General features: G+C 45.6%; 1 protein-coding gene across 1 annotated transcript in view; it reads left to right on the top strand.

The window, feature by feature from the left end:
* Positions 1-26219, top strand: part of ABCF3 (ATP binding cassette subfamily F member 3) — a 97042-nt gene that overhangs the window by 50753 nt on the left and 20070 nt on the right. Inside the window, exons 3-6 of the mRNA XM_069726970.1 lie at positions 4846-4919; positions 15118-15170; positions 16421-16518; positions 17045-17167. Coding sequence (XP_069583071.1) covers positions 4846-4919; positions 15118-15170; positions 16421-16518; positions 17045-17167 — 348 coding nt within the window. The remainder of the gene's footprint in view (positions 1-4845; positions 4920-15117; positions 15171-16420; positions 16519-17044; positions 17168-26219) is intronic.

Below are 26219 nucleotides of genomic sequence, written 5' to 3'. Positions count from 1 at the left end.
TAGCTGTCACTCATGTAAGAAGTGAAATCTGGCATTGTACTATACATTTCTCTGCCATATCTGTGCATCATAAATCGGGTATGTGTTAAAGGGGGGGGGCCCACTGAGACTCTTTCGCCCGGGGCCCTCAAAAACCTGGAGCCGGCCCTGAAAGACACCCACCCTCAGGCTTCGGAACCTGCGATAAAAAGACCGCCCGAGGCTCGCCTTGCACGGCTATCGGCCATGGCTCCTAGGCGATGGGGCTGCCAATTCTCGAAAGACAGCATTATTACAATTCTTAATAGGATTATAACACCAATTCTTAGGGAATTTGTTGTGGTATAACCACCATGGACCAATGCAAGGGTTTGAATAGTGCAGTTACCATTCATTGCGTATTAATAAATAACACCATGTTCAGTGGCATTTTTCATTTCTTAAACTGAGAGACTCCAAAAAACAAAACAATGATCCTTGTAGAGAAAAATGTGCTCTTTCTAATGATATCAGAATTAATATACTTTAGGGGTACCCTTTTTGAGAAATTTGACCTAAAAATAGGTAAAATTGGTTTTAGTTTTTCATCATATGTGGGTGTGAATATTTCCACAAATACATATGCTTTGACCGTGATATTGCAGCAATGCAAAGTCATGTATATGTTTGGTGTACAGGGCAAAGCACCAGTTACTATTGGTTTTTGGTCTTGAGTTATATATGGGCAAAGTTTGGCATAAATTTTATGCGACGCGTTTTTCAAGCTACTTTGACAGAAAATTGCGGCCGAAATATTGTTTTGTCATAGCCGGTAATAATTTTATCATGTTTAGCAGCAAAAGTTGAGCTAGCATGCCAAATTTCAGCATCATAGCCAGTATAGAACTCTAATGGCTATGTGCCAAAGTTTGCAACATCCTCTTAGCTGAAGCCGCAGGCTTGGTGGAACCTCCAGTGAAAGGCTAACAGTGCCCAATGTATTTGAGATCTGGCCCTAAAAATTTACAGAACCTCTTTTCAAACATACATGTACATCCTTATAAATTTTCTGCAAAATCGGAGAAGGTCGAGTGGGGACGATTTTTAAAACTGGTCCACTTGATGTGGAATGACCCTGAGGTAAAATACTGCCCAAATACTGATTGGAAAAAAGCACAATGAACAGCTAATTCTTCCACTATATTTTCTTGTACTATGGCTGGAATTGTAGGCGTAAACATGGGTCTCAGTGACATATATATGCAATATTATTTTTGCGTATTGTGATGCAGTGACCCCTGTTACAGGTAGGGGGTGCTGCATGGTCTCCCCAGAATACGCACAGAGGCGTATTGAGGCCATAGGAATGCATGGCAGTCGCAGGCATATGGTGATAAGACAAAATCCGACATTATTGTGCTTGGCCGGTATGTGTGTCGCAGAGGAAGATACTCTGCGCTGCAAGCCTGAAGTAAATGTTCTGGGACCTGTAGTCCCACACATAATTGTGTTGTTTTAGAGGAAGGCTGGCAGAGCTAGTTCTGAGAGCTGGGTGGGTCGAACTAGCCACACACACCACACACCTATGGGAGTGGTTACAAGTATGTAATGTGACCAGGGTGTGGGTCAAATGGTTCCTGTATATGGACCTGAATGGTCTTAGCTGGAAGGTCCTGTGAGAGGAAAGGTCTGGGTGTTGGGAGGTCCAGAGTGTGGACCGGATCCCTGAAGAGCATCGGGTGAGGCCGTGATCCTGAGTGACCTCTGTGTTGGGAGGTCCTGTGTGTTGACCGATCCCTGAACAGCACGAGGTGAGGCCAGGGATCTGCAGAGCCAGTGACGGCTACTGTGTGGCGGAAGCTAACGTCCTCCGGTGGGTCTGGAACTGACTGTGTGCCTGCCAGACAAGCTGGTGATCCCCGTAGGCTGCTTCTCCGGAGGACAGGACCCGTGTGATGCCAGCCAGTGAAAACCTGCAACGCTGACAATCGTGTAATCCAGACTGTGTGTGTTTGGCTCCAGAGTGAGCCTGAATATTGGACTCTACCAAGAGTGTATGGGCACAGTCCTGATGGCCAGAGCCATGCTATGAACACTGTTACTTTGCTTTGCCATACTACGAAGGCTGTTACTTTGTGTTTTGTGCCACTGGGGTTTATGGAGTAAATAAACCAAGTTGAACTTGTGAGGAAAACCGTGCCTGTCTGCGTTTATCCCTTGCTAAGCGAGAATGTCCCCCAACACATGCAGTGAGCGCTATCTCACACTATGATGCTGTAAATTCGGCTGAGATCCGTGATGAGGCCTAGATGGTGGCTGTAATACAGACATGAAAATATAGCTGCAATACAATCGTGTGACCCATTGCTTACTCTGACAATGCTGTGTAAATGAGATGTCAAAAAGTCCTATCCGTCTTCTGGTTATTGTGGTCATTTACACAAGACAGGACTGAACTTTATCGCAAGAAAACAAGATGCCTGCTATTGTGGGGTCTTCCAAATGCTTATATTAAAGCCCTAGTAGTGGACAAACTCTTCTTGGTCTAAATGTTTGACCCCCGATGTGGAAGAGATAGAGGTAATATGATACACATATGGCGGGATTGCAGTAGAAATGGGCCATTTTGGGAAAAGGCTTTTTTTCCAGTTACTTTTGGTTACTGGTAGGAGATGAAGTTCAGCCCTAAGATTGCTCTTCTTTTTAATTTTCCCTCTTCAGTTGGTTTTCAAAAGAAAGATAGTCTCTGATTTTATTTAACTGCAGCACGGTCAGTGATTGCAAGACATTGGCAAGCAACCCACACTACCCTAATGTCGGAATGGTTTGCCGAGATTGTTAATATTTATAGGATGGAATCACTCACAGCCGAAAGCTCTGGACCCTGTGACGAAATTGTGGAGTGACTGGATCCTGTTTTCAGGACTCAGTGGATTTTTATAAACTATTCCAATAGATGGGTCATTCTCTCATGAAGTGTATCTGGGCTGGTGCTGTGTGCTTACCTCAAGATTGTCGCCTCATTTATTTCATCTTCCCCTCATTCCCTTTTTCCATACCCCTTCTCCCTGTCATTCCCCCCCCCCCCTTCTTTCATCCCTCTTCTCCCTTCTAATCCTCTCACCCTCACTAACAAATTTTTGTTTATTTTATTTTTTTCTCTTCTCTTTCCCTCTTTCTCTTTCTGACCTCTATGTTGGAATTTTCAGAATAGTTTTTCATTTGCTGATATTAAAATTTAGGTAGTTTTTCTTGCAGTTGCAATGTTGAGTGACCTGTTTATATTTCCGCATGAATATTGTTATCATTACAAATTTTAAGTCCTGCGTGACTTATCTGATCATAATATATTTGGTCGTATGTTATTTTTTTTAGTATTTTCAAAACTGATTAATACAAACAAATTGAACATAAATGTTTGATTCTGATATATAAAAGTCTATACTCGCCTCCCATGTTGGTGCCTTCCTTCGGTGTTGGCATTCGCTTTCGCCGGGGCTCCCATGCGGTACTTGTGACGCGTGACCCCGGCGCTGGCATCACTATCCCCGCCTTCGCACAAATTGAGCATGATGAGGAAGTCCGGGCTGCAGATGATCTGAATTTTTTTTCATGTTCAATTCGTATGAAGACGGAAACAGTGATGCCAGCGCTGATTGGGGAGGCGGGGGTCATGTGTCACAACAGCAGCACGGGACTCCCGGAGAGAGCGAGTGCCAACACCGTGGGAACGACGCCGGCACGGGAGGTGAGTATAAGCTTTATTATTTTATTGGGACCAAGCGTGGGATATGAGAAGGGGTTGTCCAAGTAGTGTATAGCTTCTTTAGCATATGAATACCTGTGGTTTTCCATACATGCAAAGGCAACACAAAACTCTGAAATGAAAAATAGACAAATTTGTATCCGTTTTGTGCTTAGAGCTGTTGATTTTCATAGCCCCTGGAAAAGACTCCTCTGAAACCCGCACTAAAGTATTGCATGTTGTGACTTTCTATGAACGGACTACAAGTCTGTAGAGAAAATCACACGTGGGAATCGGCCGGTTGACTTTAAAGGGAACCTGTCACCCCCAAAATCGAAGATGAGCTAAGCCCACCGGCATCAGGGGCTTATCTACAGGATTCTGGAATGCTGCAGATAAGCCCCCAATGTATCCTGAAAGATGAGAAAAAGAGGTTAGATTATACTCACCTGGGGGGGCGGTCCGGTCCGATGGGCGTCCGGTCCGGGGCCTCCCATCTTCTTATGATGACGTCCTTTTCTTGTCTTCACGCTGCGGCTCTGGTGCAGGCGTACTTTGTCTGCCCTGTTGATGCCCTGTCAACAGGGCAGACAAAGTACGCCAGAGCCGCAGCGTGAATACAAGAAGAGGCAGTCATCGTAAGAAGATGGGAGGCCCCGGACCGGACCGCCCCCCCAGGTGAGTATAATCTAACCTCTTTTTCTCATCTTTTAGGATACATCGGGGGCTTATCTACAGCAGAGGTGTCACACTGCATTCCTCGAGGGCTGCAAACAGGTCATGTTTTCAGGATTTCCTTGTGTTGCACAGGTGATAGAATCATTCTGTGCAGGTGATTAAATTATCACCTGTGCAATACTAAGGAAATCCTGAAAACATGACCTGTTTGCAGCCCTCGAGGAATGCAGTTTGACACCTCTGATCTACAGCATTACAGAATGCTGTAGATGAGCCCCTGTTGCTGGTGGGCTTAGCTTATCTTCGATTTTGGGGGTGACAATTTCCCTTTAATGAGCCAGTGTATAGTGCAGTGCAGTCCTGTGTACATTTGGGTGAATATGCCCTAGATAGAGGACTGAAGTGAAGTCCTGCATGGGTTTCCTTTTCTTATAACAGTATTGCATTGCTCCCGTGTACTCTAGGAATCATCAGGTCCCGTCACAAGCACAGGTTCTTTTGGATGCTCCTATCCAGCTTTCCCAAATTACAGATTATGGTAAGAACACGAGAGCTGTGTTTACCCTCAGTCACATATTTTTACTTGCATGTCATATACGTATGTCCTTATGCCTGGCTCCAATTTCTTGGTGTCCCATAGCATGTTACTGAGAGTAGATGTTTTTTTTGCATACAACTTTTTTGATCAAAAGAATTGGGTCTCCGCATTAGTAAAACCTTATATCTTCTAAGGGCTTCTGAAGACGTCCTTGGCTCTTGGATCACAATACATGGACTGGCTACGGGTCTCCTGACTGGAGCACGCTTCATATATTTCTACGTACAGTCCGTGTATTTGACAGAGTTCCATGGACGCATTCATGAGCTCTAAGGAGATGTTTATATTTTTCAATATGCAGATCTGATCCTTCTGATCAAGAGCAAATAAAACATGGAACGTTTGTGGTCCATATCCGCGCTGCCAGCTTGTGAAGAAACGGACACCAGAAGTATTATAAAATAACGATTTATTTTATTTTTCTACGCGTTTTCAAAGTGTAACCCACTTCTTCAGAAGAACTATTTATATATTTGTTTTATTTCCTGAAGAAGTCGGTTACACTGTGAAACGCGTAGAAAAATAAAAGAAACGTATTTTATAATGCTTCTGGCATCCAGCGTTTCTTGACAAGCTGGCAGCGCGGATATGGACCACAAACTTTCCATGTTTTATTTGCTCTTCTGGTCAAATCGTCCGTGGATCTGCAGCAGCCTTTCAACTCTGGATCAGGTCAGCATGCATTGATACAATTTCTGAGAGTTATCAACCAGATAAGACGCTATCATTGCACTATTTTTTCTCCATCTATTTATTGCACTTTCTGATCAAGAAAAATATAGAAGATAGTAGAAATGTGGACCAGGCTTAAAGGGGGTTATCAAGGATTATATTAGTTTTTTGGCTCATAGTAAAAAATTTAAGACAGGTAGTTGCCAATTGCCTGCCTGTTCTACCCAGCACCTGCTCAAAGCAGTCACCTACCACAACACGGGAAGTGGACCTCTGATCAGAGAGAGCCATTTAATACACTTTTATTCTGAGTTTTGTTTCAGAAGGTTCTGTTCTTTTACTTATTGTTCTTAGACTGTCCTATAATCCAGAATATTCTAAAATTGATTTTTAATTAGCTAATTAAATATTTGTATTTACAAGACTGTCATATGGCAATGTAATGTCTCTTCCTTGGATTGATGGTAAACTCCAATAAAGAAATAGCTTTCACTGGTAAGTCTCTACATATTTTACAGGTGTTTCTCACAAAACTGGAATATCATCAAAAAGTGAATTTATTTCCGTTTTTCAATACATAAAGTGAAACTCATATTATATACACCGTGTTCCAAATTATTATGAAAATTGGATATGAGTGTCATAAAGATTTTTGTTTTTCAAATAATCTCATGGATGGTATTGTGTCTCAGGGCTCAATGGATCACTGAAATCAATCTTAAACACGTGATAATTAGTTTTCCAGGTGATTCTAATTAAAGGAAAACTACGGTACTTAAAATGGTGTTCCATATTATTAAGCAGGCCACAGGTTTCAAGCAATATGGGAAATGAAAAGGATCTCTCTGCTGCTGAAAAGCGTTAAATAGTGCAATGCCTTGGACAAGGTATGAAAACATTAGATATTTCACAAAAACTTGAGTGATCATCATACTGTGAAGAGATTTGTGACTAAAACAGAGCACAGACAGAGTTCATGCAGATAAAGGCATAATGAGGAAGGTTTCTGCCAGACAAATTCATTGGATTAAGAGAGGAGCTGCCAAAATACCATTGCAAAGCAGCAAACAGTTATTTAAAGCTGCTGGTGCCTCTGGAGTAACTCGAACCTCAAGGTGTAGGATCATTCAAAGGCTTGCTGTGGTGCATAAACCTACTATTCGGCCACCCCTAAACAGTGTTCACAAGCAGAAACGGTAGCAGTGGGCCCAGACATACATGAAGACTAATTTTCAAACAGTCTTGTTTACTGATAAGTGTCGAGCAACCCTTGATGGTCCAGATGGATGAAGTAGTGGATGGTTGGTGGATGACCACCATGTCGCTACAAGGCTGCGACGTCAGTAAGGAGGTGGAGGAGTCATGTTTTGGGCCAGAATCATGGGGAAACAGCTTTTAGGGCCCTTTAAGGCTCCTGAAGGCGTGAAAATGACCTCTGCAAAGTACATACCGTTTCTGACTGACAACTTTCTTCCATGGTCTAAAAAGCAGAAACGTGCCTTCAGGAGCAAAATCATCTTCATCCATGACAATGCACCATCTCATGCTGCAAAGAATACCTCTGAGTCATTGGCTACTATGGGCATAAAAGGAGATAAACTCATGGTGTGGCCACCATCTTCCCCTGACCTCAACCCTATGGAGAACCTTTGGAGTATCATCAAGCAAAAGATCTATGAGGGTGGAGGCAGTTCACATCAAAACAGCAGCTCTGGAAGGCTACTCTGACTTCATGCAAAGAAATACAAGCAGAAACTCTCCAAAAACTCACAAGTTCAATGGATGCAAGAATTGTGAAGGTGATATCAAAAAAGGTTCCTATATTAACATGTAATTTGGCCTGTTAGGATGTTTTGGAGTTAAATAGCTTTTTCTCCTTCGCCTCATTGGGGGACACAGACCATGGGTGTATGCTGCTGCCACCAGGAGGCTGACACTAAGTAATACAAAGAAAGTTAGCTCCTCCCCTGCAGTATACACCCTCCTGCTGGCCCCCAGCTAACCAGTTCTTGCTTAGTGTCCGTAGGAGGCACACGGACGGGTCTGCTATTCAGACCCAAAGAACTCTTTTTTTTAGTTTTTTACTTTTTACTACGGTCGAATGGGGCGACGGATTCTTTCATGTTCCGATCTCCTCGAACCAACAACAGGCGAGCACGGGAGTTTTACCTCTCCGTATCCTCTCCTGCGACGTGGGAAGCCACTGCCTGAGCTGATTTTAGGGGCGACGGGCCCCTTCTTGGGCACCGATCTCCCCCTTCCCTTATCAGACGAGCACTGGAGTTTCACCTTCAGTATCCTCTTCTGCAGCCAGGCCTATTGCCGGACATGCAGCCCTGTCCACCAGGTTTTACCCTCGGCTGTACAGAGGCACCTTCCAGTGTGGCGTCCGAGCAGCCCCCACTGCATCACCACTGAAAAAGCGGATGATGGAAGGAGGCAGACGGTTCCTCTCCACCCCCCTTCTGCAGGGATGGTGGATGGAGGCTCCCCTACCCTGCACCGTCTTATCTACCCACGGGCACAGATTTACCTGCACCATCCTTCATATCGGGGTAAGTGCTCCGTGAGGGGTTGTTTTTTCCGGCGGTCAGAGGGAATGAAAGTAGGAGGGCCCCACAGCGACAGGGCCCCCTCAGAGCTTTGCGGCACTTTTCTCTTCTGTTCACGGGGGCGCGCCGGCTGAATCCATCCCTCAGAGCTTTGCGGCACATTTCTCTCTGTCCACGGGTGCGCGCCGGCCGAACCCATAAATTTAGCCCCCGGCTTCGGCCCTGTTTTAGGCCGCATCCCGGGAAACCCCGCCCACCGCTTGCATCATTGTAGCGGCTCCGCCCCCCCTTTTCTGGCGCTTCTCGTTCTAGACGAGATCTCGGCGGCCATCTTCTTCCTCCCTGCCATTTCCGGCCCCTAGTGCATCTGGAAGGGGCTGCTGCCGGCGGTTTTCAGCGCCGAAGTCAGCGCTATTCAGACGGGGGACTCAGAATCAACCTCTCCCCCGCTCGCACCCCGGCAGCATATAGGGACTAGCGTTCCCTGGTTTAAATAGGAGGGAATGAAACTTAGGACCTGCAATCTCTGGTTGCCCTGCAGGCTCCTGTCTTAAGGGCACGAGTCTTTAGGGTTCATGACCTCATTCCCTGGTCTTATGGACTCATGCCCAGTAGTTGCTGGGCTTATAGGTACATCCCCAGCTTTCCATGGTTTTTTGATAATCTCACTTCCCTGGTCTTAAGGGTTCCTAAGGGGCGCATTATCACCTTTCCCTAGTACTTAATCAGATGAGCTCAGGTGCCTACGCGGCCGCCGATCCCGGCACTTCCCAGAGTACGTAGTTCCCCTCAAGGGGCTCCACCTCTGGCATAATCTTTTTAAAAATGCCCCGGTATTGACCAGCATTCCTGGTCTTAAAGGCGCATGACCAGCATTCCTGGTCTTAAAGGCGCATGACAAGTGTGCCCTGGTCTACAACAGAGTGTATAGTACAGTGGTAAGATGTGCAGGCTTGCAAACAGAGACCACGGGAGTTTGAACCCCAGCAAGGAAAGTTAAGTTAAGTGCCCTGGTCTTAAAGGCACGTGACCAGTATGCCCCGGTCTTAAAGGCACGTGACCTGTATACCCTGGTCTTAAAAGGCACGTGACCAGTATTCCCTGGTCTTATGGCACTTGACCAGTACGCCCTGGGTTTTAAGGGCCCATGACCAGTATGCCCTGGTCTTAAACGCACATGTCCTGTAGGCCCTGGTTTTTTAAAGGCACATTACCAGTATGCCCTGGTTTTTAAAGGCACATCACCAGTATGCCCTGGTCTTAAAGGAACACGACCAGCATGCTCTGGTCTTAGAGGCACGTGACCAGTATGCCCTGGACTTAAAGGCACGTGACCATTATGCTCCGGACTTAAAGGCACTTGACCAGTACCCCCTGGTCTTAAGGGCACATGACCAGCATGCCCTGGTCTTAACGCAAATGACCAGTAGGCCCTGGTTTTTAAGGGCTCATGACCAGTACGCCCTGGACTTAAGGGTACATGACAAGTATGTCCTGTTTCTTAAAGGCACAGAACCGGTAGCCCTTGGTTCTTAAAGGCACTTGACCAGCATGCCCTGCTCGTAAAGGCACATGAACAGTATGTCCTCTTCTTAAAGGCACAAGACCAGTATTTCCTGGTCTTAGAGGCACACCTTGTCTCAAAGGTGCATGACCAGTATTGTCTGGTCTTAAGGGCACATCATCAATCCTAAGGCGGTCACTCTAACTGATCTCCGGAACTACAAGGGGAGCCATCGGCTAGCAGGGGCCGCAAGTATTCTAGAAAATCGCACAGGTTCTAGAAAATGGAAGTTTTTCTTTTCCTGACTCTCCCCCAGGATTTGTTGAGGACGATGCTAATTATGGATTGGATATTGCCTTGGATTGCCAGAGCTTCTGAGGAAGAGGGACTCTCTATTTATACCATCAACAAGTCGACGAGCTACGCACTGGACAGTAGCCTCTAAGTAGGATGCCATACCTGGTCGGATTTTTATGGGCGACGGGTCCTTTAAAGTGCACCGATTTCTTTCACACCTTCGACAGACGAGCACGGAGTGCCTCCTCCATGTATCCTCTTCTGCATCCAGGCCTAACGCCAGGCAACCTGTCCTGTCCACTCAAGGACCTCAACTCTGAGGATGTACGGAGGCTCTCTTTTTTGGCGTCCAAGCAACCCCCCCCCCTCCCCCACTATTTAGCGGATGATGTAAGAAAGCGGACGATTCCTCTTCAGGTCCCTGTCAAGAGGATGGCGGATTGAGGGTTCCTAATTTTCTACTCTGCACGACGATGGCAAGAGACCGGCTGGTTACAGTCCCGCATTCTGCCACTTGGCAGACTATCCGGGTAGAATTTCTTATGGTATACCTACCAGTATTCCTTTCCGAGGTATCATCAATTAAGATACCACAGACGGGCGGATAGCAAATCAGTTCGTTCCGTCGTTCGGCTTCGGGTTCAGCGCTCTACCCTTCCTTAGCCGCCACATGGGTTGCTTGACCAATAGTCTCCTGGTCAGAGACCTTAACTACTTTGTTTTCAACAGTATAGCTGGACAATCAAATCTTCTGAGCGGGAGTCCAGCATGGGATCGTAGCTCCTCTACAGACCCAACCAGCAGTGGAAACATTGTCCAGGACAGTCTAGATCTAAGGGATCTTGGTTCCAAAAAGGAGGGAATGAAAGGTGTCGCCATTCCTGGTCCTCAAACTTCTAACAACCTTTGCCAAGGTCCTCCCTTTTTCGGATGGAGTTCCTCCGCTCAGCCATTACTTCAACAGAAAGAGGTGGACCTTCCTAGCACCCGTCGTCATTCGGGATTCTTACCCTCACATACCTATTTCCCCTCTCTACAATAATCTCTTCACCTTTCTATTTGCGAACAGCATTTTCAAGTCACGACCTTGCCCTCTGGCCTGGCTACCACACCAGAGTGGTCACAAGGGTCATGACGGTTGTCATGTGCTTCTTGCACCCTAGAAGATTGGTCGTCCTGTCCTATTGGGTCGACTTTATAGCCGCTCTTCTAGGACTACGCTGAGTCGTCTGTCTCTTGCTATACCCTCTCACTTGGGCTAGCAGCTAAACTTAGACAAGTTTTTTTCCTTATTCCCAGTCCAGCAGATCCTCTTTGAGGATGATTCTGCCCAAGCAGGATGGTTATTCTCTCTCGAGTCAAGGTCGTGGCTCTTCAACAGAGTGCTTGTGCACTTGATCACTCATTCCCTCGGTTCATTCAATTCGCTAGGAGGGTTCTGAGGAAAAGGATGACAATGGAAGCAGTTTCCTTCGCTGCGCTCGTTTTCTGCAAACCTATCAGGCTTTCAAAGAGTAGTCTCTGAGCTCCTTCCTCTCCCAGAGCCTTCTCCTGGTCCAATGGTTATTAGGGAATACCAAGGCCAGTCTTCTTCTCCCGATCATTTCTCTGGAGTTCTGAACGGTACGTCTAATCCTACAGCAGGCCCACTGCCTTTAGGCGGGTCTTCAGTTGGATAACGCCACGGCTGTGCCACTCGTTAACCATCTAGCAAGTACCCACAGTCAAGCGCCATGGCCAAGGTACCTCTCTCTCTCTGATGAGCTGAGATCTTTCTTTCGGTGATCTCAACAGTACATATCCCTGGAGTAGAGCACTGGGCGGCAGACATTTTCAGCCGTCAGGATTTCTCCTCAAGTGAGTGGGAACTTCACTCGGAAGTCTTCCATCGGATCTGCCTTCACTGGACTACTCCAGATGTAGGTCAGATGGCGTCCAAGCTGAACGCCAATGTTCTCCGGTTCATGGTTTGGCCTTGACATCCAAGACCATCGCAGTGCATGCTCTGTTCTCCCATGGTACCAATTTCTATGACTCCTCTTCTTCTACGTCTGAGATCTTTTCGGAAGCAGGAAGGGCTCCAGGGGAGAACCGCACTGACCATGTCAGGCTTTTTCTCGCTTGCTGTTCTTCTAGTTTTCCGTCTTATTGCGACAAAACTGGAAATATGGACTTTCTCGCAGGGAGCCTTAACCTGTAGTTCTTCCCTACCACGTACCGTTAGATCCGTGGGACCCTAATGATCCTGGGCATCTTACAGTGGACTCCTTTTTTGATCCGGACAGACTTTACTATCAGGGAAGGTTTCTTCCCTTCTTCCTCTGCGTTCTTGTCCTCCGGATGAGTCTTCAGAACTCGACGTTCTGCTCTTTGTCTTTTTTCCTTATTACCATCAAGGCAGGGTTGCCCTCAGGACATCCCCTTCCCTCGTTGCCAAGGTGGTTTTGTATTCCCACTGTTGCAGGGGCATCGTTCTCTCATCTCTTTCGGCTCCAGTCCACAAAACGGAAGGGATCCTCCATAATCTGGAAGAAGTGAGTGCTTCGAGTGGGTACGTATCGAGAATGGCGTCCTTCCAGGGGTTGGACGCTTTACTTGGCTTTCTCGATGGTAAGTAGGCTTCCTGACGGTCGCAGGAAGGGTCTAGCCGTTTCTTCGGCCAGGTTAGCCTGGTGGATTATTTTCTCCATCCAGGAGTCCTTCCGAACCAGATGTCAGCCTATTTCCCGGCCTGAGGTCTCTAGGCTCCAGACGTCGGCAAGCACGACCGCAAGCTTGCGAACTCCTCCAGTCCGCATACATTCTTGAAGCACTTTCATTCACATACTTCCACAGATGTGAGTCTGGGCAGACAGACTTTGCAGGCCGCGGTGGCGCACTTGTAAGTAGCGGTTACTCGGCCTGATCTGATGTTGTCCCCACCCAGGGACTGCTTTGGGACGTCCCATGGTCTGTGTCCCCCAATGAGGCGAAGGAGAAATAGGGATTTTTGTGTACTCACCGTAAAATCCTTTTCTCCGAGCCATTCATTGGGGGATGCAGCTCCCACCCTGTAATTAGCTTATGCTTTGTTTTTATCTTTTGATATTTTTTTATACTCTCATATATAAGGTGACATGCTATATGCTTATATGTTCGTTATTGATCTCCTACTGCTTTTGCACCGAACTGGTTAGCTGGGGGCCAGCAGGAGGGTGTATACTGCAGGGGAGGAGCTAACTTTCTTTGTATTACTTAGTGTCAGCCTCCTGGTGGCAGCAGCATACACCCATGGTCTGTGTCCCCCAATGAATGGCTCGGAGAAAAGGATTTTACGGTGAGTACACAAAAATCCCTATTTTTGTTCAGTGAATGTGACCTCCTAATGCTGTAAATTCCACAAATGAACATTTTCAGTTCTTTAAAACATATAAAATGTTTAGAAATTCTACTGTGCCTAATAATTTGGAACAGTGCATTTTGAGTTTCTATTCATTATGGAGATTATACTGTTATCATTGGGAGGTTTCTTCAATAAAATTCGATGCATACTCTAACGGGTGATGACTTTTATTAGACTGACTGTCATTTGCACCGACCATTTAGAAAAATCCAAGAAAAATATCATTTGGATAATAATTTGGAACACGGTGTAGAGTCATTACAAACAGAGTGATCTGTTTCAAGTGTTTATTTCTGCTAATGTTGATGATTATGGCTTCCAATTAAAACCTAAAAGTGGTTATCTCAGTAAATTAGAATGATTAACAAAAACCACCTGCAAAGGCTTTCTAAGCGTTTTAAAAGGTCCCTTAGTCTGTTTCAGTAGGCTCCACAATCATGGGGAAGACTGCTGACTTGACAGCTGTCCAGAAGGCAGTCATTGACACACTCCACAAGGAGGGTAACTCACAAAAGGTCATTTCTGGCTGTTCAGAGTGCTGTATCCAAGCATATTAATGGAAAGTTGAGTGGAAGGATAAGGTGTGGTAGAAAAAGGTGCTCAAGCAACCAGGATAACCGCAGTCTTGAAAGGATTATGAAAAGGCCATTCAAAATTTTGGGGAAGATTTACTAGGAGTGGACTGCTGCTGGAGTTATTGCTTCATGAGCCAACACACAGACGTATCCAGGACATGGGCTACAAGTGTCACATTCCTTGTGTCAAGCCACTCATGACCAATAGACAATGTCAGAAACGTCTTACCTGGGCCAAGGAGAAAAAGAAATGTACTGTTGCTCAGTCGTCCAAGGTGCTGTTTTCAGATGAAAGTAAATTTTCGTTTCATTTGGAAATCAAGGTCCCAGAGTCTGGAGGAAGAGAGTAGAGGTACACAATCCAAGCTGCTTGAGGTCTATTGTGAAGTTTCTACAGTCGGTGATGGTTTGGGGAGCCATGTCATCTGATGGTGTAGGTCCACTGTGTTTTATCAAGACCAAAGTCAGCGCAACCGTCTACCAGGAAATTTTCGAGCACTTCATGCATTCCTCTGCCGATAAGCTTTTTGGAGATGGAAACTTCATTCTCTAGCAACACTTGGCACCTGTCCACACTGCCAAAAGTACCAATATCTGGTTTACAAACAACAGTATCACTGTGCTTGATTAGCCTGACCTTTACCCCATAGAGAATCTATTGGGTATTGTCAAGAGGAGACACCAGATCCAACAATGCAGACAAGCTGGAGGCTTCTATCAAAGCAACTTGGGCTTCCATAACACCTCAGCAGTGCCACAGGCTAATTGCCTCCTTGCCACGCCGAATTGATTCAGTAATTGGTCGGGGATCCTTTTGCATCAAGTATTGAGTGCATTTACTGAACATACATTTCAGTAGGCCAACATTTCAGATTTTAAAATCATTTTTCAAACTGGTATTATAAAGCATTCTAATTTACTGAGATAATGACTTTTGGGTTTTCAACTGGCTGTAAGCCATAATCATCAGCATTAACAGAAATAAACACTTGAAATACATCACTCTGTAATGACTCCGTATAATGAGTTTCACTTTTTATATTGAAGAACTGAAATAAAATAACTTTTTGATGATATTCTAATTTTGTGAGAAACACCTGTATTATCACATATGGATTCACATTAACACTTCTTTTTTTTTCTCCCTTCCTTTCAGAAGTTGACCCTCAGGTCTTGAGTGTCTTGTTAATGAAAAAGGACCAATCTTCAGTAAGATATATATTTTTTTGTCTCTCAAAATGTCTGTTAAGGGTGCGTAGTGTGTAGTTATAAGACCGAATCAGCATCATGTTATCTATGTCACAGAGGCTCTCCAGGACCATCTAAGACATGATTGCATAATTGTGTGGTAGATGCAGTTCCTACCCACTTGGACCAACATCTACATTGAAAACTCTGATGCTTAAGGAATTGGCTTTCTTTATCTGAAAATTGTGCACTTCCTGTGCAGCTTTTGTGCATGTGCAGCCAACTCCTGTGACAGCACTGTGAGGTCTGCAACTGTTGGCCATTTACGGTATATCTGTTGTGCACATACCATAGTTATTGTGGATGGCAATAACCCTCCTAGCAGCTCTGCGGCTCAGTCATTGTGCTAATTGGCAGGAGTTCTAGTGATCATATCCGCATCAATCAATCACTAATGACCAAAGCCCATGATTGATAAAGTCCTCTGTAAGCCACATCTTTTGATTCCTTTTTCTAGTCTAGGCGGTCTATTTTAAGTTGTTACACAGCTATCTTGATTTATTTATTTTTCTAAGTCTATCTGTCGCCTTACTTGCGCGACCAGTAGGTATCATACGCCTGTCCTAATGCGGAAGTGAATGAAGAAAGCCCCCGTCCATATATAAGTAAGAATAGCTCCCATTCCGACAAAATTTTTACCCATCCATATATTACATTGCAAGAAAAAAGTATGACCTAGCATAACGTCCCCTTGAGAAACTAAGACTTATACCCATATGGTTGTCTTTAGAGAAGGGGTTGTCTACATAAGACATGCAATTGAAACAAGTCCCTAAGGAATAAATTAGTATTAAGAAATTCCATGTTATGTTTTTTGTACTTTACCATTTATTGAGGTTTGCAGTTAGATGCACATCTTTATGTTCATTTCTAAAACCAGTAAAAACTTTGGTGCTTAAAAAAAAAAATGGAGTCCTCTGTATTTGTAGGCGTTCTACGCCAGACTTCACATTGGCAGCAATGTGTATCATCTGTGTCCCATATGAAAGCGTCTTTTAGAGCCACATGTGAAGGTTTTCGCTTTGAACTCGGTTTCGCATCAGATGCACTCCTGTTACTCCTGATGGGGTCTCCAGCTTTCCCAGTAGTGATTTGCCATTGGAGCACAGTAAATCATTGTTGGAAAGTTGGAATTTTGCTTTAGAGCCTGCGTATGATTTATAAATACATGAGTGTGTCCTTTTTTTCCTAACAAGTTATTTTGTCCCCAGACTGTTGATGTAAGGAAGTTGGAAAAAGCAGAAGCCAAGTTAAAAGCAAAACAGGAGAAGCGGTCCGAGCGGGAGACGCAGAAAACCGGTGGCAATGTGTAAGTGTAAAGATGTGATTGGCTCCTGTGAGTGTTATATCCGTGTACAGCAGGATTTTTGTAACTATTAAAAAGCTGAATTTATAAATGCAACTTAAAGGGTTTATCTTCTTAAAGAAAACTTTCTGCTATAAGTTTCGGTAGTATGAAAAAAAACAAAAAATACAAATTATTTCTTATCTTCCCAGATCCAGCACCAGCTCTCCGCTGCTGCATCGGTCTTTGTAGTTTGTTTTCAATGCTGCTGCAGGCCAATGATTGAGCTCAATAGCTCATGACATTTACACTGGCAGAGTAGCTGAGCTCTGTAATCGACTTTGTCAGAAGTCAGTGTTGCAGTCAGAGATCGGGGCAGGAACGTAGAGGAAGTGCTGGACCAGACAAAGCTAAAGTGATACTGTTTTTGTGTTTTTTTTTTTTTGTGTGTGTTTTTTTCCATTGCTGTGGCTATAACCAGTTTTCTGAAGTGGGATTGCATCCTTGATACAAGCGATACGTGTTGTTTTTTTTATCTTAATACATGCAGTGTAATGGAAGAAGCTTCCGCTAGTCAAGCTGCCAGCAAGAAGGAGAATAGAATAGAATCCAGTGGCAAGAACAAGTCCTATGACATCAGGATTGACAACTTTGACGTGTCATTTGGAGAGAGGCAAGTCTGCAAAAATTCTCGTGTTTCTGATTGCCTTGGGATAGTATGCAACTCCAAGGTTTCCATAGCTCTCATCCTACTTATTGGAGATAATCACCTTTACACAGAGTTAGGGACTGGGTACCAAACTTCTCAAAATGTGAAAAGAAGCTCGAGAAAGTTGAATTCTTAATTCTAAGCATATCTATTCGTGTCATTTTTTTTGCATTATATTTATGCAATATAAAATATTTCTGCAGTTGGTTTACTTCTGACTTTTTTTTCCTATCACTTGTTTGTTTTACAATACACTGCAAGCTGCTTGATTCCTTTCAGTCTTGAACCTGACAACTGCCAGTCTGGGCAGCATGCGGCATCCGAACAGCGATCTCGGCTCAATCTGCTTAACAAGATAGCCTTTAACCCTTTAAATAAAAGGACATATCTCAAACTTCCTTAGGGAATGGCCACTCAGTAGCTGAGATTGCATGAGATACATCTTTGCTCCTAATCGCCTTATCTCCGCCTGAATCGCAGCTACATTAGTGAAACATGAATCGTTTATATCAGGGGTCATATATATCTAGGTAAATTGTACCATTTTTTTCTCTTGTCATCAGTATTTCTTCCCTTTTTTCAACTTTTAATTTTTATTTCTGAAATTAATAGTACACGTGAAATTAAGAAACTTTACAATTTATCTTCTCAGATAAATATGCTTCTTTCTCCCAACAGGACTGATAATTTATTCTCAAAATTCTCCATTCTTGGAGACAGATTGTTACATTATTGAAATAGGAGATGGCTGTTGACTTTTATAAGATTGCATGTAAAAGGGAGGAGCTCTTCCTTCAGCTCCTCCCGATCTCTCCTCTCTACATAGAATCTTATCAGCACCGACTGTCACCACCTATCTCAGTAGTATGGTAATCTGTCTTCATTTAATAAAGATTTTACCTGTGAAGTTAGACTTTTGAAAATGATTGTTAAGATAAAATATTGAAGATATATTTACAATGTTACTTTATTTCATGAGGACTATTGGTTTATGAAATACAAATTAAAACAACTGTTACAGTTTAACTATAGACCAGCGAAAGAATAGTAAAAAGATTAAAATAGATGTCTTCAATGTTTCCTCTGTTTTTAACAGATTCCCATAGACTTTATTGGCAGAATCTGATAATCAAAAATGATGTGAATAAGACTTGTTCTGAGTTTCATGGATTGGTCTCTGATTTATTTTTTAAAGGGAATCTGTCACTCCATTTTTCGCCTATAAGCTAAGGCCTCCGCCATCAGGGGCTTATCTACAGAATTCTGTAATGCTGTAGATAAGCCCCCGATGTAGCCTGAAAGATAAGAAAAACAGGTTATATTATACTCGCCAAGGGGCGGTCCTGGTGCTTCCCGGTCCAATGGGCGTCGCGGTCCGGGTACGGCGCCTCCCATCTTCATACGATGACGTCCTCTTCTTTGCTTCCTGTCGCGGCTCCTGCGCAGGCGTACTTTATCTGCCCTGTTGAGGGCAGAGCAAAGTACTGCAGCGCGCAGGCGTTGGGAAAGGTTAAAGAGGCCCAGCACTTACTTTTGAGTTTGGATTTGCTCATAGAAAATCTTTCACTAGAAATGTTTTGCTGCTATAAGATGCGGCCAGTGCTTTTCGGGGCTTATCTACAGCATTCTGTAATGCTGTAGATAATCCCCTGGTCCAACCTGAAAGAGAAGAAAAACAAGTTTTGTTATACTCACCCGGGGGGCTGTCCAGTCCGATGGTTGTCTCAGGTCGGCGCCTCCCATCTTCATGCGATGTCGTCAACCTGCTTGCTTCGTGCTGCGCTCCTGCACAGGTGTACTGCAGTGCGCAGGCGCCGGGAAAGGTCAGAGAGGCCCAGCGCCTGTGCACTGCGGTACTTTCCTCTGCCCTCAGCAGGGCAAATCAGTATGCCTGCGCAGGAGTGCAGCACGAAGCAAGCAGGATGACGACATCGCATGAAGATGGGAGGCGCCGAACTCGGACCTGCGATACCCATTGGATCGGACCGCCCCCCCCGGGGTGAGTATAATAAAACTTGTTTTTCTTCTCTTGCAGGTCGGACCGGTGGCTTATCTAATGCATTATAGAATGCTGTAGATAAGTCCCGAAAGGCAGTGGCCGCATCTTATAGCGGCAAAACGATGTGACAGTTTCCCTTTAAAAGTAGGTGTAACAACATTAATGATTTGACGTAAAAAAAACTTTTGTAACAAAATGGAGAAAAACTTCTGATGGCTGGAGGGTATCCCTCAAATGAGCCAACTTCAGCAGAAATCTCCCCCAGGGAAATTCCCAAGCTCCCCTGCTCTGCTGATATCATTTTCTCACTAGCTATTGAACCCGTTCTACGCCCGGGTGGCGAGCATTTATATTGGTATATGGTCTCCATCCTGGTATGTGCTGCTCCATCCTGCGCCCCCATCTTGTCATGTGCTGCTCCCATCCAGAGTCCCCATCCTGTCATGTGCTGCTCCCATCCTGCGCCCCCATTCTGACATGTGCTGCTCCCATCCTGCGCCCCCGTTCTGTCATGTGCTGCCCTATTCTGTCATGTGCTGCTCCCATCCTGCGCCCCCGTTCTGTCATGTGCTGCTCCCATCCTGCACCCCCGTTCTGTCATGTGCTGCTTCCATCCTGCGCCACCGTTCTTTAATTTGCTGCTCCCATCCATATGCCCCATACGCTGCTCCATAAAGGTTTATGGCCCCCATAAGATGCTCCATAGTATATGCCCCGTACACTGCTCCATAAAGGTTGATGGCCCCCATAAGATGCTCCATAGTATATGCCCCCGTACACTGCTCTATAAAGGTTTATGGCCCCCATAAGATGCTCCATAGTGTATGCCCCGTACGCTGTTCCATAAAGGTTTATGGCCCCCATAAGATGCTCCATGGCATATGCCCCCGTACACTGCTCCATTATGGTTTATGGCCCCATAAGATGCTCCATTGTATATGCCCCGTATGCTGCTGCAATATATATATACAGTGGGGCAAAAAAGTATTTAGTCAGTCAGCAATAGTGCAAGTTCCACCACTTAAAAAGATGAGAGGCGTCTGTAATTTACATCATAGGTAGACTTCAACTATGGGAGACAAACTGAGAAAAAAAAATCCAGAAAATCACATTGTCTGTTTTTTTTATCATTTTATTTGCATATTATGGTGGAAAATAAGTATTTGGTCAGAAACAAACAATCAAGATTTCTGGCTCTCACAGACCTGTAACTTCTTCTTTAAGAGTCTCCTCTTTCCTCCACTCATTACCTGTAGTAATGGCACCTGTTTAAACTTGTTATCAGTATAAAAAGACACCTGTGCACACCCTCAAACAGTCTGACTCCAAACTCCACTATGGTGAAGACCAAAGAGCTGTCAAAGGACACTAGAAACAAAATTGTAGCCCTGCACCAGGCTGGGAAGACTGAATCTGCAATAGCCAACCAGCTTGGAGTGAAGAAATCAACAGTGGGAGCAATAATTAGAAAATGGAAGACATACAAGACCACTGATAATCTCCCTCGATCTGGGGCTCCACGCAAAATTACACCACTTGGGGTCAGAATGATCACAAGAACGGTGAGCAAAAATCCCAGAACCACGCGGGGCGACCTAGTGAATGAACTGCAGAGAGCTGGGACCAATGTAACAAGGCCTACCATAAGTAACACACTACGCCACCATGGACTCAGATCCTGCAGTACCAGACGTTTCCCACTGCTTAAGCCAGTACATGTCTGGGCCCGTCTGAAGTTTGCTAGAGAGCATTTGGATGATCCAGAGGAGTTTTGGGAGAATGTCCTATGGTCTGATGAAACCAAACTGGAACTGTTTGGTAGAAACACAACTTGTCGTGTTTGGAGGAAAAAGAATACTGAGTTGCATCCATCAAACACCATACCTACTGTAAAGCATGGTGGTGGAAACATCATGCTTTGGGGCTGTTTCTCTGCAAAGGGGCCAGGACGACTGATCCGGGTACATGAAAGAATGAATGGGGCCATGTATCGTGAGATTTTGAGTGCAAACCTCCTTCCATCAGCAAGGGCATTGAAGATGAAACGTGGCTGGGTCTTTCAACATGACAATGATCCAAAGCACACCGCCAGGGCAACGAAGGAGTGGCTTCGTAAGAAGCATTTCAAGGTCCTGGAGTGGCCTAGCCAGTCTCCAGATCTCAACCCTATAGAAAACCTTTGGAGGGAGTTGAAAGTCCGTGTTGCCAAGCGAAAAGCCAAAAACATCACTGCTCTAGAGGAGATCTGCATGGAGGAATGGGCCAACATACCAACAACAGTGTGTGGCAACCTTGTGAAGACTTACAGAAAACATTTGACCTCTGTCATTGCCAACAAAGGATATATTACAAAGTATTGAGATGAAATTTTGTTTCTGACCAAATACTTATTTTCCACCATAATATGCAAATAAAAAAACAGACAATGTGATTTTCTGGATTTTTTTTTCTCAGTTTGTCTCCCATAGTTGAGGTCTACCTATGATGTAAATTACAGACGCCTCTCATCTTTTTAAGTGGTGGAACTTGCACTATTGCTGACTGACTAAATACTTTTTTGCCCCACTGTATATAAAAAAAAAACATACTCACCTATGGTCGCTGGGCGCCGAGTGCTGGGGGGCCTGAGCAGGCGGGGACACCTGCGCGCTGTGGGGGTCAGGTGCCGGTATCGCCGCCAGCTCAGGCCCCCCAGCACTTACTATATTCACCTGGCCCCGTTCCACCGCTGCGCGCCGCCATCTTCCCGGTCCTCTGGCTGTGACTGGTCAGTCATAGGGCGGCGCCGGCGCGCATTAAGCGCGTCATCGCGCCCTCTGAACTGAAGGTCACAGGCCGAGGACCGGGAAGATGGCGGCGCGCAGTGGTGGAACGGGGGCAGGTGAATGTAGCTCATACTTACCCTCCTGGCGGTCCCTGCTTCTCTGTTGGAGATCGCGGTGTGCGTTCAGTGTTAACGCATACCGCGATCTCCTGGGAGCGTCACTCTGTGAGGCCCAGACTGCGCCGGCGCTTGCGCAGTCTATAAAGGCTTTGGACAGAGTGACGCTCCCAGCGTTATATTATAGATGTTGCATTGCATCAAGGTAAAGTAAGATATAGATGCAGAGCAGAATCTCTGGGCTGCTGTAATACAATGGTAACTGTTTGTGCTAGGAGTCAGCAATAACACAGCGTTCCTGCTCTGCATCTGCTGGGAAGACTTCTATTACCATGATCTGCAGGCAGCTCTTTGTGCCGATCACCTGCGCAGCATCTGTCCAACGGTCTTCTGTAATCATGAGCTAGTGAGTTGCTGTTCTGCCTGTGCTCTTCCATCTCCCACCATCTTCTAGCATAAAACTGGATTTTTGGTCTCTCCATTTCTGATGATTTTAGAAAGATATACGGTCTATAAAACGTAGACAGAGGCCTAACTGGTATGCATGGATTCTGCACATGATAAATGTCTATTTGAAGGAAGTGTGGTGTATCCAACCTTCATTTTGGGTCACACCTTTTATCCTCAAAGATAAATTTTTTTGCACTTATTTTGAAAAAATGTTTTATGCAAACTTTCTTGAAGGTGCCTGTGTGTATGAAGTGCCGAGGGGCATTTTGCCAATATGCCAGGTATCTACTTTCAGAAATACACACATAATAATATATATATAATATTATTTTATTTATTTATATAGCGCCATTAATTCCATGGTGCTGTACATGAGAAATGGGTTACATATAGAGTTATGGATATCATTTACAGTAAACAAATTTACAGTGACAGACTTGTACAGAGGGGAGAGGACCCTGTCCTTGCGGACTTACATTCTATGGGATAGTGGGGAAGAGACAGAAGGTAGGGGCGAGGCTCTGGCGATGGTGAGGCGGCTGCTCTGGCGATGGCGAGGTGGGAGGATGGTTATTGCAGGCTGTAGGCTTTCTTGAAGAGATGGGTTTTCAGGTACCGTCTGAAGGAGCCGAGGGTGTTGGAAAGTCGGACGTGTTGAGGCATGGAATTCCAGAGGATGGGGGACATCCGGGAGAAATCTTGGAGGCGGTTGTGTGAGGAACGAATAAGTGTGGAGGAGAGTAGGAGGTCTTGGGAGGATCGGAGATTACGTGAGGGAAGATATTGGGAGATTAGTTCAGAGATATAGGGAGGGGACAGGTTGTGGATGGCTTTGTAGATCAGTGTTAGTAGTTTGAACTGGATTCGTTGGGGAATTGGGAGCCAGTGGAGGGATTTGCAGAGGGGAGAAGCAGGGGAGTAGCGAAGGGAGAGGTGGATTAGCCGGGCAGCAGAGTTGAGGACAGACTGGAGTGGTGCAAGAGAGTTAGCGGGGAGGCCACAGAGGAGGGTGTTGCAGTAGTCGAGGCGGGAGATGATGAGGGCATGCACAAGAGTTTTGATAGATTGTGGGCTGAGGAAGGAACGGATTCTGGATATATATATATATATATATATATATATATATATATATATATATATATATATATATAATATATGTGTATGTATGTATGTATGTATATATATATACACACACACACACACACACACACACACACACACACACACACACACACACACATATATATATTTTCTCCTTCGCCACATTGGGGGACACAGGACCATGGGTGTTATGCTGCTGTCACTGACACTAAGTTGAGACAAAAAGAGTTAGCTCCTCCTCTGCAGTATACACCCTCATGCTGGCTTCCAGAGACCCAGTTCAAGCTTAGTGTCCGTAGGAGGCACACTGGATTTAAACCTTCTTTCTCTTACCCCATGACGGCACTAACGAGAGAGGGATCCGCCCTCAGGGACAGGAAACCCACAGGTTAAAAAGGCGGGACCTCTCCTCCACCTCAGTTCGGTTTCCTGTCCCTGACGGGGACCCACAGCTTACCATCCAGGAGTCCAGGGACCATCGGGCCGAGTTCAGGCAGCGGGGGGCCCTGCCACGGTCACGGGTGGATTCCTCCCTGAAGGCGCATTCCGGGGTCGGCGGGCCTCGTGGATATGCGCGGAGGGGAGGCAGTGAAGAGGACCGAGTCTGCCTCTTCTCTTTTCAATGGAGGTGGTCGGTAATAGGTAGCGGCGGCTACCTGGAGGTTTCCTCCGCCGGTCCATGAGGCGCACAGGGGGTGGTGACGCCGGTCACCGACAAGCGGCAGGACGCAGGGTGCAGCAGCGGCTGCAGAAGCTCCGTCCCTCCTGTGAGCCGGCAAGTAGTGAGCGCGCGCGTGAGGTCCGGCGACTTACTGCGCAGGCGCGGGGGTCACTTCTGGGGCGGCGCAGGGCACCTCTGGGTAAACCGGAAGTTGCCTGGCGCCGCTCCATCGGTATATATCCGGAAGGAAAGGGGCATACCGCTGCTCAGAGATTACCACCATGAGTGGAATAGAGCAGTCGGTGGAAGAAATTTCACAGGCCCCTGTGACAAAGAACCCGAAGGAGCGCCATTCTTCAAGAAAACCCACGCAGCGCAGCAGCTCAGGATCCCAGCGTAGCAGAGGCTCTGGTGGATCCAGGAGGGAGACGGTGGTTCAACTGGAGGAGGCATCCTCAAAGCCACAACCGGTATCTTCCTCACATTAGGAGGGTAAGTGACCTCCGTGAAAGTGGAAATTCTAATAGGGGTTTATTGTTTCCTAGGGAAAGAAATGCCAGGGGAAAAGTAAACATAGAGTATGCCTGCTTTGTTCAGCAGATTTGCCGGAATCATGGGTTAAAAAACTCTGTGCGCCATGTATTAAGAACACCACTGATGAGGAGACACCAAGTTTCACATCTGAATTAAAAGATTTAATTAAAACCCAAGTAGCGGACGCATTAAAAAGCGTAAAAAACCGTAAAAGAAAACATAAAGAAAAATCTCCAGATTACAGCTCCAGCGAGGGAGATAGCTCGAGTGAGGATTCTGATAGCTCTACAGCTTCATCATCCTCCTCCGCATCTTCAGAAAGCGGTCGCAACTGTTTCCCAATAGATGAAACGGATGCGTTGGTAAAAATGGTTAGGGCGACAATGGGTCTGGCAGACACTCGTTCCAAAAAATCTGTACAAGATCTTATGTTTAGTGGCCTGGAACAAAAGAAGTACAGAGTGTTCCCATTAAATGAAAAAATTCAAGCCCTTATAAAAAAGGAGTGGAAAAGACCAGACAAAAAAGTACTGTTAACACCCAAAAGGAAATACCCATTTGATGACCCAGCCTGCGCCTCATGGGGAAAAGCGCCAAAATTAGACGTCGCCATCGCGAAAGCCTCTAAAAAGTTCGCTCTGCCTTTTGAAGATATGGGGACCCTCAAGGATCCTATGGATAAAAAGGCCGATGTCTTCCTAAAAGGGTCCTGGGAGGCCGCCAGCGGGGGGCTAAAACCCGGTATAGCTGCTACGTGTACAGCTAGAGCACTAATGGTCTGGCTGGATCATTTAGAGACTCAATTAAAAAATAAAACCCCGAGAGAGTCTATACTGGACTCGGTGTCAGCGATGAGAGGTGCCGCTGCGTATTTAGCAGATGCCTCAATAGACTTAGTTAGACTGACGGCAAGATCGGCTTCCTTCTCAAATGCGGCTAGGAGAGCACTATGGCTAAAGTGCTGGCCGGGGGACCTGCAAACTAAAGCGAAGTTGTGTTCCATTCCGTGTGAAGGTGAATATTTGTTCGGTCCCACCCTAGACGATGTCCTCGAAAAAGCGGTTGATAAAAAGAAAGCCTTTCCGGGATTCCTAAATCAATCTTATAGGCGGCCCTTTCGAGGAAGGAGGTTCACACAAAGACGCCCCCCAAAAAACCAAAAGGAGGGGTGGGAAGACAGAAAATTCAAAAGAGGAGGTTTCATGTTCAACAAGCCGGATAATAAAAAACAGCCACAATGAGGGTGTGCCCCAGGTAGGAGGGAGACTGACCCACTTTCTTCCAACCTGGGAAAAAATTTCTGGAAGTGCCTGGACTCTAAACATCATAAAGACGGGCCTAAGACTAATCTTTCACACAATGCCACACAATCAGTTTGTGGTCACACCAC

Source organism: Ranitomeya imitator, chromosome 5 (genome assembly GCF_032444005.1).
Source record: "Ranitomeya imitator isolate aRanImi1 chromosome 5, aRanImi1.pri, whole genome shotgun sequence".
NCBI lineage: Eukaryota > Metazoa > Chordata > Amphibia > Anura > Dendrobatidae > Ranitomeya > Ranitomeya imitator.
Note: the sequence above shows the minus strand (reverse complement) of the source record. Positions and strands in the feature narration are given on the sequence as shown.